At 37.6% G+C, this 16,869-nt stretch overlaps 1 protein-coding gene across 4 annotated transcripts in view; it reads left to right on the top strand.

Annotated features, from left to right (window-relative positions):
* Nucleotides 1-16,869, top strand: part of ITGB1 (integrin subunit beta 1) — a 46,319-nt gene that overhangs the window by 23,764 nt on the left and 5,686 nt on the right. For 2 of the 4 annotated variants that reach the window (XM_082739764.1, XM_082739765.1), the window contains exons 5-16: nucleotides 1,499-1,669; nucleotides 2,215-2,453; nucleotides 4,986-5,141; nucleotides 5,912-6,007; nucleotides 6,262-6,351; nucleotides 9,246-9,386; nucleotides 9,550-9,749; nucleotides 11,739-11,977; nucleotides 12,201-12,423; nucleotides 13,042-13,274; nucleotides 14,973-15,139; nucleotides 16,083-16,163. In XM_082739764.1, coding sequence (XP_082595890.1) covers nucleotides 1,499-1,669; nucleotides 2,215-2,453; nucleotides 4,986-5,141; nucleotides 5,912-6,007; nucleotides 6,262-6,351; nucleotides 9,246-9,386; nucleotides 9,550-9,749; nucleotides 11,739-11,977; nucleotides 12,201-12,423; nucleotides 13,042-13,274; nucleotides 14,973-15,139; nucleotides 16,083-16,157 — 2,030 coding nt within the window. In that variant the 3' untranslated portion in view covers nucleotides 16,158-16,163. The remainder of the gene's footprint in view (nucleotides 1-1,498; nucleotides 1,670-2,214; nucleotides 2,454-4,985; nucleotides 5,142-5,911; nucleotides 6,008-6,261; nucleotides 6,352-9,245; nucleotides 9,387-9,549; nucleotides 9,750-11,738; nucleotides 11,978-12,200; nucleotides 12,424-13,041; nucleotides 13,275-14,972; nucleotides 15,140-16,082; nucleotides 16,164-16,869) is intronic. The other 2 variants (XM_082739766.1, XM_082739767.1) reach the window with 1 other exon arrangement.

Below are 16,869 nucleotides of genomic sequence, written 5' to 3' on the forward strand. Positions count from 1 at the left end.
TTGTATGACAACTTTTATTTCAGCTTGAGATTTTGACGACTATGTAAGCCTCTTTTGAGTTTTCCTTATAGGGCTTATTTTCACATATGGACCGGCACTCAAACAGAAATGTGGAATATGTCAAATTTTGGAAGTTTTTTGCAGACATAACAATTTGTTAGACACATATACTTGAAATAATGAAGGTTGCCTAATGTCTGAAGGAAATTCTGTGAAAGAGAAAGTATTCTATTTAATGGGTTTTAAAAATAAAAGTGTCCATCCTGTGGTACAATTACCTGATATAAACACACTGTTCTAACTTGTGTTTTTCCTTTGTATATGTTTAATGTCATTAACATATTAAACTATTATAAGAGTCTCTGACAGTCTTGCATTGAAAAAAGAAAAGAAAAAAAAAAACAAGCTCTTTTCCTACTCTTTCCAGTGTCCGTTCCTTTTCTCTGAAAAGAATGGTACACAGTCATTGTCTCCATGAGTTCCCCTCTTGACCGCTGTTCAGCCTGCTTCTCAACCTCTTCTGACAAAGCTCTGCCTTCACCTTGAACCACCAAACCTCGTAGACTCTTGTCAGGACCTTCCCCCCACCGCCCTTCCCTTAACCTTCTTGTACCAAGTAACACCTTTGAACTTCTTGAAATGCTCCCTCTTGGCTCTTACATCACTCCTGGTTTTTCTTCTTCTCTCTTAATATTGCTTTCCAGTCTCCTTCCCGTGTCTTTCTACTTCCTTCTTCTTTGCAGTCCACTTCATTGTTGATTTTTCTCTCATGGCATTAAAACCATCTGTGTGCTGTAACATAGCCTTTTCTATTAAGCCCCAAACCCATTCACCCAGCTGCATACTAGAAATCTGTATAGAGAATATCTGCAAGTTAACATGCAATGGTTTTTTCACCCAAATATTCTCTTTCTCCTCTGTTTCCTGAGCAAATTCTACCTTAACGCCTCTTGTGTCTCTCTCACCTTCTTATTCCTTATGGTTTTGGTTCAGATCTTCCTGTCTTCCCCTAAGAGTTTTGCAGTAGTTTCTTAACAAATCTCTTGTCTCTGTCATTCATTTTTAAAACTTTTTTATTTTTTTTTTGCCATGTTTTTGAAAGTAAAAATCAGATGATCTTGTTCACTTACGTATATAAACAGGGAACAGACTGTTTTTAGAACTTTTGGTCTCTAAAAGGTCAGGTGCACGCTGTAGTGCGCCCTGCCTCACCCAGCCCAGTCTGATGCGTGCTCTCCCATCTATTTGTTGTCCTTGGTCATAGTTCTAAGTCAGCTGTCTGTCTGTCTGTCTTGCCCACGTGTTGTGTCCTTTTCATCTTGCGTGCCCAGGGTTGGCATGGTAAGTGTTTGTTGAGATTGAGTTTAGTTAGCCAGTGGACTTCCCAGGGTCTTGTAAAAATTATGGCAATAATACAGTCTGTAAATCCAGTTTGCTTTTCCTCATTTGTTTGTGATTGCTGGCAACTAACTTCATTTTCTAATCTCTGCTTAATTAGGGGAGCCACAGATATTTACGTTAAAATTTAAGAGAGCTGAAGACTATCCTATTGATCTCTACTACCTTATGGACCTCTCCTACTCTATGAAAGATGATTTGGAGAATGTTAAAAGTCTCGGAACAGATCTCATGAATGAAATGAGAAGGATTACTTCAGACTTCCGAATTGGTAGGATTATTGGGAACATTCGTAATTTTCATTTGTATAAGTCCTGGCAGTTTTGTTCTTCATTGTATACTTGTGAAATAAATAGGCCAGTTTTTAGCCTTTTCTTTCAGAGGTGAAACTGATATTCCTGTCACATATCTGCAATTTTTGTGCCTCCTTGTTCCTCTTTTACTTTATGCTGTCATATTACTTAACACAGATTATATCACGTAGATAATGAAATGCATGCTTGTTTTCATAGGAGCGTTTTCATTCATTTGTGAATTAGCATGTTGAGTATTCCAGTTCTGTTCCATTACTAATTAATATGACCACACCTGTCTGTACAGCCTAATAATAATCTAATAATCTCTAATAATAATGTAATAATCTCTTCAGCCCCGGATTTTTCATATTATAATGATCTCCTTTCCAAACTTTATTATTAAAATCTTATTTCTTATGGAAGATTGATGTACATGTGGTAACATAACTTTATTCTTTTTAACGCAAGTTTGTCTGCCCATCCATCTATCCATCTTTCTGTATGCATTTTTTCTTCACAGGATTTGGCTCATTTGTGGAGAAAACTGTGATGCCTTATATTAGTACAACACCAGCCAAGCTGAGGAACCCTTGCACAAGTGAACAGAACTGCACCAGCCCATTTAGCTACAAAAATGTGCTCAGTCTTACTGATAAAGGGGAAGTATTTAATGAACTTGTTGGTAAACAGCACATATCTGGAAATTTGGATTCTCCTGAAGGTGGCTTTGATGCCATCATGCAAGTTGCGGTTTGTGGAGTAAGTGCATTCATTTCCTACAAAGGAACATTACTTGTATGAATTGTAAGTGTGGTTTTACTATCGGTGAGGATGGAAGAACTTACCTGCTTACCAAATCATACTTCATGATCTCAGAGGAGTACAGAATTTGATCCCTTAAATTCCTTCTAGCTACACAGGTGCTTTGTAAAAGCTTATTTAATCATTATGTCCCCTGTTTCAACTGGGCAGCTACTTCATTTCCATAGGATCTTAAAAGCCAGCATGCTCACCATTTGAAACAGTGCGGCGGTGTAGTTGTACTTTGGCTGGTGTTCTAGGATTTTAGAAGAGGCGCAGGTGTCCTGACTCCGGCTTGTGCCAGACAAAGGTGGAGCTATGCTTGGCCAAGCACCAAGAGAGCCCAGCTAGAACAGCGTCTCAGGTGCCATTTCCTTTCGATGGGCTCTGCTCTGCCTGTCACCTCTGAAGGATGTCTTCCCTGTGTCTTAGTGACTCAAAAAGCAGGAACTTTTTGCATCCTACTTTATAAACTATATGAGAACTAGATTTTGAGAAGTCATAGCTTAGTAATCATTTTAATTGGGAGATTTTTAGTAGTGGCATGTTCATCTCCATTAGACTAGTGGTAGTATTTTATGACACATTCAGCAGCTGAAGGTTTTGAGGTGACGTTTTCATGACACAGCTGCAGCTCAAACTAGAGAGCACTGTGAGGTAAATTAGGTTTGTCTTAAGTACCTACTTCTGTCTCATTCCCCCCCCTTTTTTTCCTTGTGGTATCCCTGTTCCCTAGAAGACCTTCTCTGCTTCCAGGTGCTTTTTAATGATTATTCCTCAACCAGTTTTTGCTAAGGTACAGCTACATCCAAGATAATGATGTGGTTTAACAATACGGTTGTGGTGGTTGAGAGAACCATTTTTAGACTGTTAGGACACTGTTTCACATTGTCCCATTGCCACCGAGTCTGGACAATGTACTTAGTCCCACTGGAGGGCAGTTTCCTTCTCCATGAGAAGGGATAGTTTTAGGTAGACCTGATGGGACTGTTAGGAAGCTTAAATACTAATTAATATGCAGAGCTTAAATACGGTATTTGCAGAGTGCCAGGAGGCTCTCTGCAACTATTAAGTCCTGTATTAGTTAATTTTTTTTTTTTAAAGATTTTATTTGACAGAGATCACAAATAGGCAGAGGGCAGGAAGAGAGAGAGGAGGAAGCAGGCTCCCTGCTGAGCAGAGAGCCTGATGCGGGGCTCCATCCCAGGACCCTGGGATCATGCCCGAACTGAAGGTAGAGGCTTTAACCCACTGAGAGTTAACCCACCCAGGCACCCCTGTATTAGTTAGTTTTGATTTCTCCCTGGGACAGTTGTCAAAGGGTAGCCTCTGCTTTTAATGGGGAAGAAAGACTAATATTCCTGGTACTGCCTCGCCTGCCACCCTTCTCTTGGAGCTATTGATTCATGATCCTGTTAGCAGCTCAGTGTGGAGAGAACATTGTCTGGGCTGCTCCATCTGTGCCTCAGTCTTTGGGATTAAAACAAGCCATAGCACCCACAGCTGCTGCCGTCCTTCTGTGTTTACCATGCTGACTGAGAGCAACCATTCCGCCTGCTTCTCTAGACGCGGCGTCCTAATGCTTGGATCACCGGCATCAGTGCCCTCCATTCTTGCCTTCAAGGAATTTACAGTTTGATGGGGCTATACACAGATGTATTGAGTAAATTTAGACAAATACAATTATAAATTTACCATAGAGAAGGATTCTTTTGCTACTTTATTGGGTTTTTTTAAGATTTTATTTTTTAAGTAATCTCAACACCCAAAGTGGGGCTTACAACCCCTACATCAGGAGATACATGTTCCACCAGCTGAGCCAGCCAGGTGCCCCTTTATTGCTACCTTAAATCCTTTGTTGAATGAGTAGGAGAATAAAGTACGAGAACAAGTAGTACCGATGAGGCATGGTGGGTGGAATTAAGCAGGGCAGGTCTTGGGAGAAGATCATTTCTTCTGTAGTTAAAAAAAAAAGAAGGTCTAATGTGGAGTCTTGATAAAGGAGGTATATACTTTTGAAGCTAAAAGCAGGGTGAAGGATGGATGGGAACATGAGAGTAGCAGTAAGGTGAAGTACAGAATGGGCTGAGACATTTTTATGCACCCATTGAACACCTGCTGTGTGTGAAGCCCTATGCTGGCTCCTGGAGGTATGATGATGAGCAGAGCCAGATGTGGTCCCTGCCGCACATGCAGTGAGCTTACCCTGTGCTCGGGGAGGGAGATACTGATTTTAAAAGATATAGTTTTTTAAAAAGAGCTGAGAGAAATGGACAAACAGGCAAGACACAGTTTTCCTGGGGGATGGAGGAGCCCTCTGTCATGGTCTCTGTGCAGGTATCAGTACGAATGTTAGCACCGCAAAAAGACAAGCTATGGGGAAGGTCTAGAATGAGGTTAAAAGTGCAGTGGGAGCCTATGTGAGGATGACAGCTTCATGCCCAGTGATTGTGGATAGGATATATAAGCTGAAATCTTTTTCTTTTCAAGTCCTTGATCGGCTGGAGGAATGTTACACGGCTGCTGGTGTTTTCCACGGACGCTGGGTTTCACTTTGCCGGAGATGGCAAACTTGGTGGCATTGTTTTACCAAATGATGGACAGTGTCACCTGGAAAATGATATGTACACAATGAGCCATTATTATGTGAGTGCTGAATTCCTTACATATTAAATGGATTTATGTGGGATTTTGGTGTTTAATACTAAATATAGTGTGGGCGACTGGCTTGTGGGTTTGTTATTTTGGTAAGTACAGGCCCTAACCTAATGTGCAAGGAAGCTAGTGCCTGTGTCTGAAGATGTGGTTTTGTGTTTGTTTCCTGCTGCGTAGACAAGGGCCTCATTAGGTGAAAGCAGCTGCTTGGACACTCTCACTCCATGCCTCCGCTCATCGCTATGTGTCTTTTCCCTTGCACACATCATTTCATAGCAAATTTGGTACTATGTCCATACAGATGATTTGTATAGTCCAATACTCCTCCTCTTATTTATATAAGATTTTTGGAAGTAGGCACTCTGCTTTTACCAAAAACAAAGATTGGCAAATTATTCAAATTCTAGAAGCAGTCTAAACCTGGTGAATTTTGGTGATTCATGATATAATCTATAGTTATTGGCAGTTCTTTAATTTTATTGTTCTAACATTTAATAAGCATAGATCTTGCTTTTTAACACCTTTTTATTGTGGAAGTTGATTTATGTGTGTGTGTGTGTGTGTGTGTGTGTGTGTATATGAAGATAGAAGATTAGAAACCCACATGTACACACCTCCCACTTCAGCAATTATTTGTGTTATTTCAAGCAGGCTTGTATAAGCAATGCAGTTAAATATGCAAATCATCATTTTGAAAAAGTATTGAAAAACTTGGAATACATTGGATGTAATTACATACTAAATTTTATTTCATTTTGTAGGATTATCCTTCTATTGCTCACCTTGTCCAGAAATTAAGTGAAAATAACATTCAGACAATTTTTGCAGTTACAGAAGAATTTCAGCCTGTTTACAAGGTAAGTATATGTGTGTGGAAGCAAAATATGTCTGATTGAAATATGGGAAGGTGTTACTAGCCAGACAGACTGGATTTTATAGTAGTGCTTTCTATTTTTAATTACATCTAAGACTAGTTTTTTTCAGGTTTGACTCCTTAAGTTATTTAGAGACTGTCTAGGGCGCTTATACTTCAGTATTTTACATATTCAGTCTGTGCTTATCGGTTGAATGAATACTGTTTGTATTCACAGTTTTTATCTTTTAATTTCAGGAACTGAAAAATTTGATCCCTAAGTCAGCAGTAGGAACATTATCTGCAAATTCCAGCAACGTAATTCAGTTGATTATTGATGCCTACAATGTAAGTACATTCTGCATAAGATCTCTTTTAAACAATACCCTGTTGAATGTACTTTGCCCAGAGAAAGTAAATGTCCCTTCATACATGATTTAGCAACCCAGAGGACAACGTAAAACTAACATGTTGTGTATCTGGAGCAAAAACTACTTACAGTTTCTTACAGAAGCAGAATTATGTACGTAACCTAAACAAAGCAAAAATACATTAAAGGCATGTTGGGGAGGTTTCTAAATGTCTGTTTGATGTTATTAAGTAGGTTTCCTTGTTGGAAAACAAGTGAAACATAACTTATATTTAGACTTAAAAGATTACCTCTGTCTCCTCCCCCCTCCCCCCAGTTTAGATTCATCTCTTTTGAGGAATTGTTCTGGAAAAGCTTTTTTGCCAGTTCTTCTCTTGCCATGGATTCAGAGATACAGTTTTCTATTCTTAAGAGATACAGAGGCACTCATATATACGTTTACCATAAAATATGTACATAGCTAAATATATGTGTGTGTGTGTGTGTGTGTGTGTGTAAGAGAGAGAGAGAGAGAGAGACTTGGCAATTTTAGAAAGATTGATATGATTTTTTTTTCTTCCCTCACACATGGAAGAAAGTCGAATTGTCTAGAGCTCTAATCCAGAGTACATTTAGTGATTCTCATTAAGCATTGGTGAATAATCATTTTAAGTAGTCAAAAGATATTTGTAATATTGTACCCATTATGTTTCTACCCCTCAACCTTTTGACAGGTTGAATTTTAGATACTTTTTACCTTTTGCTGAGGACGGTTTCCCAAAATGTTTTGGAAAGACCCTACTCAAAGAGATCCTACTCAGGGAGGGTTTTTTATTGCAAAGATTTTCAAGACTCTAAATTATTCCATGTCTTCCCTATAGTTGCTCTCCAACTCAACAGAATATCGCATTATTTTCCTAACTCACATGCATGTAGGTGTGTGAATGAGAGACAGCTTGCCCCCTGGTCTGTAATGGCTCCTAAACAGATTTGTTCCTAGACTCTATAGTCAGTTGTTTACCTGTGTCCTTAGTTGGCTGGAAGTGGTAGGGCCAGAGGAGAGCCATATTGCCAATGGGGCAATATGTTCTGAGTTCTTAGGATTCCTCGTATTTAATCTGAAAACTTTTCTGTACTGTATGATCAGCAATAATTAAGCACAGATACTCCTTTTTTTTTTTTTAAGATTTTATTTAAGAGCGAGAGAGCACGAGCAGGGGTGAGGGGCTGAAGGAGAGGGAGAAGCAGACCTCTCGCTGAGCAGGGAGCCTGATGCAGGGCTTGATCCCAGGACCCTGAGATCATGACCTGAGCAGAAGGCAGACGCTTACAGTTAAGGGTCTGAGCCTTCGAGTTAAGATTGAGCCACCCAAGCCCTCCATCTTACTTTCTTTTCTTAATTTTTAAATATTTTATTTATTTGTCAGAGAGAGGGAGAGCACAAACAGGGAGAGTAGCAGGTAGAGGGAGAAGCAGGTTCTCCATTGTGCAAGAAGCCCAATGCTGGATTGGATTCTAGGATTCTCGGATCATTACTGGATTCAAAGTCAGATACCCAACATCTGAGCCACCCAGACATCCTGAAGTGTAGTTTTTATGTGGATATGTTTTCGTGCGTTGTGGGCTGCTGGATTGCATGGTTAAGACAAGTTTATTTTATTAAGAAACTGTCAAAGTATCTTCCAAAGCGGTTGTGTCATTTTGCAATCCTACCAGTAAAAAATGATCACTTCTGCTGTGCCACATCATTATCAGCATTTAGTCCTGTTGTTGCCTGGACTTTGACCATTCAATAGATACATAGTAATGTCTTATTCATGTTTTAAATTGCATAGAACTGATGACATGTAATGTGAAACATTGTATGCGATGCTTATTTGCCATCTGTCTTCTTTAGTGATGGGTTTTTGGGACTCCTTTGATTTCTTTTTCTTTCTTTTTTTTTTTTTTTTTTGTCCTAGTATTTAATTTGCTTGATCTTTTGTAAAAACACAAATGACATAAGAGTTGACATAAAACTTACACTTGTTAGCACAATCTGTGATTTTTGGACTTATCTAGCCCTGATACCTTAATGCAGTATCCAAATTAAAAGAGGCAACTGTCCTTGTGCTTAAGGCTCAAGAGAAAGACAGATGTCTAAAGGAAACCCTCCAAAGAAGGTTCATAAGAATAAAAGTCTTAACCTAAAGGAACGTATTACATTTTGCCTTTACTACTGAATTTTAAAATTTTGGTTTCCATGGTGATATATATTTTAAAGAAATGACAAAATGAATATGTGTGTTACAAGGGGATTCTTTTTTTTTTTCATGAAATGGTATTTTTTTTTAAATTTATTTTTTATTTTCAGCATAACAGTATTCATTATTTTTGCACCACACCCAGTGCTCCATGCAATCCATGTCTTCTATAATACCCACCACCTGGTACCCCGAGCACCCCCTGCCCCTTCAAAACCCTCAGATTGTTTTTCAGAGTTCATAGTCTCTCATGGTTCACCTCCCCTTCCAATTTCCCCCAGCTCCCTTCTATCTCCCCATATCCTCCATGCTATTTGTTATGCTCCACAAATAAGTGAAACCATACGATAATTGACTCTCTCTGCTTGACTTATTTCACTCAGCATAATCTCTTCCAGTCCCGTCCATGTTGCTTCAAAAGTTGGGTATTCATCCTTTCTGATGGAGGCATAATACTCCATAGTGTATATGGACCATCATGTACAGTATTTTGAAGAATTTTGATTTGAGCCTGTTTCTCTGTAGTCATGTGTTTTCTGGTCATTCAGGATTTGGTTCCAAATCTTTTATTTAAATAATAACATTTCTTAGTAGTTCATTTTGCCTGTTGGTTTTATGCATTCAGTATATTATAGTTGCCTTTCTTTCAGTCCCTATCCTCAGAAGTCATTTTGGAAAATAGCAAGTTACCAGAAGGAGTAACAATAAATTACAAATCTTACTGTAAGAATGGAGTAAACGGAACTGGGGAGAATGGAAGAAAATGTTCCAATATTTCCATTGGAGATGAGGTAAGTTATATAAGCATTTTTCTGAAGAAAAGAAAAAAAATGCTTGTTTATAAGCAAATCTAGTTTATAATTTGAGAAATAGTAAAAGAAATGAGCATTTTGAAATATTTTTTAACAGATTTAAATTGCCTAGTGGTTAATTTAATTGTTTTTTTCCTTCAAGGTTCAATTTGAAATTAGCATAACTTCAAATAAATGTCCAAATAAGAATTCTGAAACCATTAAAATTAAGCCTCTAGGCTTTACTGAAGAAGTAGAAGTTATTCTTGAGTTCATCTGTGAATGTGAATGCCAAAGCGAAGGCATCCCTAGCAGTCCAAAGTGTCATGAAGGAAATGGCACGTTCGAGTGTGGAGCTTGCAGGTGAGCTGAGGTTGATGGAGAATGACAGAGAGAGAGCTACATTAGGTTTAGAAAGTTGTGGGCAGGCTCTTTTGAGAAATCCAGAAAAAAGTCTGTTTAGAGCAAGTAAATTCTTTGTTTCAACCAGTGCTGCTCACCATGAGGTCAGTTTGAGGATCTTTTTTTTTTTTTTTTTTTTTTAAAGATTTTATTTATTTATTTGACAGAGAGAGATCACAAGTAGGCAGAGAGGCAGGCAGAGAGAGAGAGAGGAGGAAGCAGGCTCCCTGCTGAGCAGAGAGCCCGATGCGGGACTCGATCCCAGGACCCCGAGATCATGACCTGAGCCAAAGGCAGCGGCTTAACCCACTGAGCCACCCAGGCGCCCAAGTTTGAGGATCTTGTGTGGTATTTATAGAAAGTTCTTCCCTGCCTTCTTTTTTGTCAAGAAGATGTTCTTTGAAATAAAAAATTTTATAGCCATCTAAGACATACATTTAACAAATTGTTAAGGTAGCTTTTGGGTTTTTCCCCTCATATAGTAGCAATCTGAATTTTCTAGAGCTAAATAAGCTTATATAAAATACATTTACAGAAAGGGTTTTAGGAAGATATATCAAACTTCCAGTGGTTTTATCGGGGAAGTGGAACCAGGAAGCAGTAAAGGGTGTTCACCTTGTGCATGTACTTCTGCATTGTTGGAATAATTTTTTAAAAACAAATATATTTTGTGAAAGTAAAAAGAGAAACTATTTTTTGAACATGGAATCTACTAATAAAACTACAATCGAATCATTTAAAAAATTTTTTTTTACACTGTGGTGGTTACCTTTTAATTAAAAATTAAGATTGAATAGATTCTGAATATAGCTTTCTCCTTGAAAGATAGGAGGAAGAGGAGAGTATTTTCATCTAAAGGTCAGCCCCAAATGACTAGGCGTTGAAGGGTTTTTAATCATGAGAAAAATAAATGGCTGGATTTCACCATCTGTTACTAGTTGTCTATTCTAGATAACAATTTAAATATTACATTTTACTTTTTTATGTTATATGTGTCCTGATGGAGTCATGTAGATCCATTTTTAGTAAAATTCATTAACTAAAGAATCTTAAAAATGTCTTGTCTTCCTGGGACTCCTGATGGTTCAGTCGGTTAAGTGACTAGCCAGCTCTTGATTTCAACTCCAGTCATGGTCTCAGGTTGTGGGATTGAGGCCTAGGAGCATTGGATCCAAACTCAGTGGGGAGTCTGCTTAAGGATTCCCTCTTTCTCTCTCTTCCCCCGTCCCCAGCCTGCGGGCCTGCGTCCATGCTCACTCTCTCTAAAATAAATAAATCTTTAAAAAAACAATATTTTGCCTTCCTCCCCTTTACATATTCTCCAGATACAGAATTAGTATATTTCCAGTGTCCTTAACCCTTGGCTGTTCAAAAAATACAGTGTGTCCGAAAAGTCTGGACCCATAGGATGTACCTGTTTTTAAATAGTGTATTTTTAAATGCTATGGTCAGTATGTTTTTCTTTAACTTCTATGCACTTTTTGGGGCGTGTTTATTGTACTTTTTTAGATTAATGGTTGGACCATTGCTTTAAATTTAGAGATGCTTCATCTATAATACCAAATGTGTTAGCATATCATTTGAGAACAGAATTAACATACTCTTTTAAAGTAAGTTGTTCCTATATTTCCAAATGTTTTGTTTACCTGTTCAGTGCTAGATGATATTTTCATCCTGATCAAAATGGTTATTTTCCTGAATACATTTTTTCCCCCTAGTCTCTTTCCTATATTCCATGTGAACTTAGCTGGTGCATGCACACATACATGTGTGCACATATGAACACTTTCATACATGTCTGTGACATGTGGTGTGAACACTCCCATTAATATAATTGTATTTTGAAGATACCATTCACAGTCTTGTTTCCTCTCCCCATCTTTCTCACAGTATGACTTGTTATTTTAAATTTTTATTTTATGTGATTGAAATTTTGGGTTCTTTCTTTAGGTGCAACGAGGGCCGAGTCGGTAGACATTGCGAATGTAGCACGGATGAAGTGAACAGTGAGGATATGGATGCTTACTGCAGGAAAGAAAACAGTTCAGAAATCTGTAGCAACAATGGAGAGTGTGTCTGTGGACAGTGTGTTTGTAGGAAGAGGGATAATACAAATGAAATTTATTCCGGAAAATTCTGCGAGTGTGATAATTTCAACTGCGATAGATCCAATGGCTTAATTTGTGGAGGTGAGAAAAGGGTCTGAAAATCGTTCTAAAGTGTGATTTCATCTAATACAGTAAAAAAGCATTAGGAGTTTTCTTGGTGAATAAGTAGAAAAAGGGCAGCACTGTAGGGTCCGTGTATCCTTAGCTACGTGTTCTTCTACATCACTGCTTATTTTGACTTTGAAGTCGGTGCCATGGTTGATATCTTTACCACTGTTGTGAGAAATGATATTCTTAATCCCAGGAAATGGTGTTTGCAAGTGTCGCGTGTGTGAGTGCAACCCCAACTACACTGGCAGTGCCTGTGACTGTTCTCTGGACACAACTTCGTGCCTGGCCACGAACGGACAGATCTGCAACGGCCGGGGCGTCTGCGAGTGTGGCGCCTGTAAGTGCACTGACCCCAAGTTCCAAGGGCCGACCTGTGAGATGTGTCAGACCTGCCTCGGTGTCTGTGCGGAACATAAGTAAGTCCTTCCCAGGTGCCGGAAACAGTTGGTATTTGCTGTCTGTTGACCTGTGTAGTATTAGACTAGAACCAGAATAATACTGATACTCGGTCACACTGGAAATAAAATCTCTGACACACGGTGGCCCGCTCTGCGTCTTAAAAATCCTTTCTCAGTCGCTGGTGTTTGTTGTATGATACTTAAGTTTGTTATAGGAGAGTAGTTGGTGCCATCGTTTTGGTCCGAATTGGCTATGTCTTTGACTCCACATGGTGACCTTTGTGAATTAGTATTACCACTTGTTTAATTACTGTCTCTTGACTAAACTAAGCAAAATTGAACGTTTTGCCTTTTGAAGAACTGTTGTATCAACAACGCATTGTTGAAATCATTTTGGTTTTGTGCTATGCATTTATAATGTCTGTTAAGGTTAGTCTTATTTTACTACTTTTTTACTTTTTGGATTTTAGTTTGAACTGTACTATGTAATTTCACTGGGGAAACGAGCATTTTTATATTTAATTTTTCCATCTAGAAGTGTCCTGTGCGCCTCCATTTATTCACAGGAAATAGTCTTTCAGCAAATACTCATTTTAAATTTTAAATACTTTTTTAATATAATTTGTATTTTCACAGAGAATGTGTTCAGTGCAGAGCCTTCAATAAAGGAGAAAAGAAAGACACGTGTGCACAGGAATGTTCACATTTCAACATCACCAAGGTTGAAAATCGGGACAAATTACCGCAGCCAGGCCAGGTTGATCCCCTGTCCCACTGTAAGGAGAAGGATGTTGATGACTGCTGGTTCTATTTCACATACTCAGTCAATGGGAACAATGAGGCCATCGTTCATGTTGTAGAGACTCCGGGTAAAAATCTGATCATTGTACATTCTTTTCTTTTTCTTTTTTCTTCTTTCTGCTACTACTTAGGCCTCTTGGCATTTTCCCTAACACCCAATGATAGCCTCCAGCTGGATTATTTTAGGTTCAAGTTAAGGCAGTTTAAATCTCAAAGCTTAAAATAGTATTGTTAACTATATAAGAAATAAGGAAAAGAGAAAGCAGGTCTTGAGTGTTAGGAGTGGAGAGTTTGAAGACTAAATGCGTGAATCCACATAAAACAATTGGCATACACTCAGCATACTGCCGGACTCTTCTTTAACCAAGAACTTACTAGGACTTAGATCATTATTGATGACGCTTAAGTTTGAGGTTGATTTAGGTTTAGGTACTACTGGGAAAGATAATTTGTTAAAGGATATTGTAAAGCATGAATTTTTTCAGCTTCTCAGAAGATGAAACATTTTTTATTTTGATTTTTATAGACACTTTTTTGTATATTCTCTCTACATTTGTATACAGGTTTTTGTGAAATGTAAATTTTCATTTCTTTTGGAAGTGTAGTAGGAATGAATTTCAGAGCATATGGTGAGCATATGTTTAACTTTGTAAGAAATAGGCAAACTGTGTTTTTGGAAGTTTCTGTATTGTTTTGCATTTCCAGGTATGTGTTTGACAAATATTGTTTACCAGTTAATGCTTCCTTCTCTTTTCACCTTTTTAACAGTGTTTTTTAAAAGAAGCTTTAATTTTGATGAACTACAGTTTGTCAAGTTTTTCTTTATGGATCTTGCTTTTACATTAGCACTCTTTTCCTAACTCAGGATCAAAAGGACTTCTCTCCTGTGTTTTCTTCTAGAAGGTTTATAGTTTCTGGTTTTCCATTTAGGTCTATAACTCATTTTGAGTTATTCTTAGTATATGGAGTGAGGTTCAGTTTTTTGCATGTGGATGTCTAGTCTTTCTAGCACTGTGTGTTGGAAAGATTGACCCTTCTCTATCTTTGTTGAAAAATCAGATGATCTTATGTATGTTGGCCTATTTCTAATTATTTATTCTGTTCCATTAATCTGAGCATCTGACCTTTAGCCAATATACCACAGTATCTCAATTAGTGTTACTTCATAGTTAGTCTTGTAATCTGGTGATAGGAGATATCCAACTTTGTTCTTTTCCAGAGTGTTTTTGAAACACTTGTAGTTCTCTGCCTTCCTTGTGCATATAGAATTAACTTGCTGATATCTATAAAGTTCCCGCCAGGATTTTGATTGGGATTGCACTGAGTTTATGTAGATCAAATTGGGGGAGAATTGACATCTTAGCATTTATTCAGGTCTTTGATTTCTTTCATCGGTGCTTAGTAATTTTTGCATGCAAATCTTGCCCATATTTTGTTGGATGTGCACATAAGTACTTCATGATTTTCGATGCTATTGTAAAACATATTATTTTCTAAATTTCAATTTCCAGTATGTAGAAATGAACTTCTGTATAATATAAATACATATAGTTTTTATTTATTGATCATGTATCCTATGGCTTTATAAAGTCACTTGTTAGTTCTAGAATCTTTTTTATAGATTCTTCAGAATTCTTTTCATTTACTTATTTTGGGTTTTTATTCCTATATGTTTTGGATACGAGACTAATGAGGTCTTTGTAGTTTGGGCCGTACTTTGCCTATATCATCCCTTGTGGGCTCACTCTTTCCTTTTGATTTTACAGAGTGTCCTACTGGTCCAGACATCATTCCAATTGTAGCTGGTGTGGTTGCTGGCATTGTTCTTATTGGGCTTGCATTGCTACTGATTTGGAAGCTTTTAATGATAATTCATGACAGAAGGGAATTTGCGAAATTCGAAAAGGAGAAAATGAATGCCAAATGGGACACGGTAAGTTGCAGAACATCTAAAATGTAAGGAGGTTTACAAAGTCAATGTAACACTTCTAAGGCTTGTCTGTTAACTCTAAAACTGATTATTAAAGTCCTCTTTAAGTATTTTTATTTCTCCGGAAGTTCGTCCCTCAGAGAACTTGCATTTAGTGAAAAGCAGAAAACATCTTAAATATATCCCCTTAAAACAAGACATTTTAAGAAAGGATCTTCTGAATACTGTGGTCATTGTTTTTATTTCCTAATTGTGATCTTAAATCTGCTCTTCTGCCTTTTCTCATCTCATGTAAAGTAGAATTCTAAATAATGTTACCTGTGTAAAAAGATAATCAGTGGAAAGCTTCTCTCTCTCTCCTTTCTAATGAAGAACCTTAATCAAAAGCAGCCAGACTCAAAAGGCTACACATTTTATGATTCTACGTATATGACATTGTGGAAAAGGCAGAACTATAGGGGCAGAACTAAATCAGTGGTTGTTTCCAGAGGCTGGAGTTGGGGGGAGAGGGCACAAGGGATCTTCTTGGGATGATCTTGATTGTGGGTATGTATGTACAACTCTATACTTAAAAGGGGTATATTTAACATTCTGCAAATTATAACTTAATAAAATTTGTAAAAATTTTTAAAAGCTGTAGTGAGTGGAATGTTGTGCTAGCATATAATGTATTTTGAAATATGAAGTCCAAGGGTGGGGTGGCCAAATGTTGGCCTTCATGTATTTATCTTTTGACACAAGAAGGCAGTCTTTGGTAATTTTAAAGTATAAATGAATTTTAGTCATTTGCATTTTACTGCAGTTTGTTTTTTTTTATATAATGATATTTGGAAGTATAAAAGTAAAATTTATAACATAGTGAAAATTCTCTTATAGTGGTTAAACACTATACATGTCAATTTTTTTTTTCTGATGAAATCATTAGAAACTATTTCTTTCACTTTAGCAAGAAAATCCGATTTACAAGAGTCCTATTAATAATTTCAAGAATCCAAACTATGGACGTAAAGCTGGTCTCTAAGTTGCCGTTCGTATTTTCTTTCATTTTCTGTCTTTGCATGTGAACTCGTATTATTTTTTACTGCACTGTGTGTGCTTTATCACTGGTGCTGTTTTTTTAAAGTCTGGCTTTATTTATACGGCTATATTGTGGCTTTTTTTGGTGTGTGTGTTAATTTAGAGTTAGTGTTTCCAAGGGCTTTAAAATCAGCTCTCTGGTGCAGGAGCAGCAGCTGGGTTGTAGTAAAAAGAGGACGTGCTTTGTGGTCAGACCGACCGGGGGTCAGAGCCCAGCCCTTCGACAGCATTGAGCCGCGTGGCTGTTCAGAGCTTAGCTGTCACATCTTTAACGGGGAGCTGTTAATAACCTCTGTTGTGTGGGTATGGGTGTCTGGCTAATGAACTGCGTTTGTGATACCAGCCTGTTCACTTATAATTTTCACGATGCTTCTGCGCTTCAGTGGCATTATCCTTACATATGAGTCACTATATGGAGATTTCAGGGTGAAATAGTGAAAAATAAAAGTGAAATCTAAATTGCAAGATAGTAAAATAAATGTGACCTGCTGAAACATTGGTATAATATGCAACGACAGTATCATTGGTTCTAGAACTATTTGGAGATTCTCTAGTTCTTGATTTAAGTTGAAATTCCATTAAAAACCAGAAGACCTTTTATTTATGTATTTTTTTTTCTGGTTATTGAATGGTTCTAATATTCAAATCTAACACTG

The sequence above is a fragment of the Mustela nivalis genome (genome assembly GCF_964662115.1).
Source record: "Mustela nivalis genome assembly, chromosome: 7".
In the NCBI taxonomy this organism is placed as follows: domain Eukaryota; kingdom Metazoa; phylum Chordata; class Mammalia; order Carnivora; family Mustelidae; genus Mustela; species Mustela nivalis.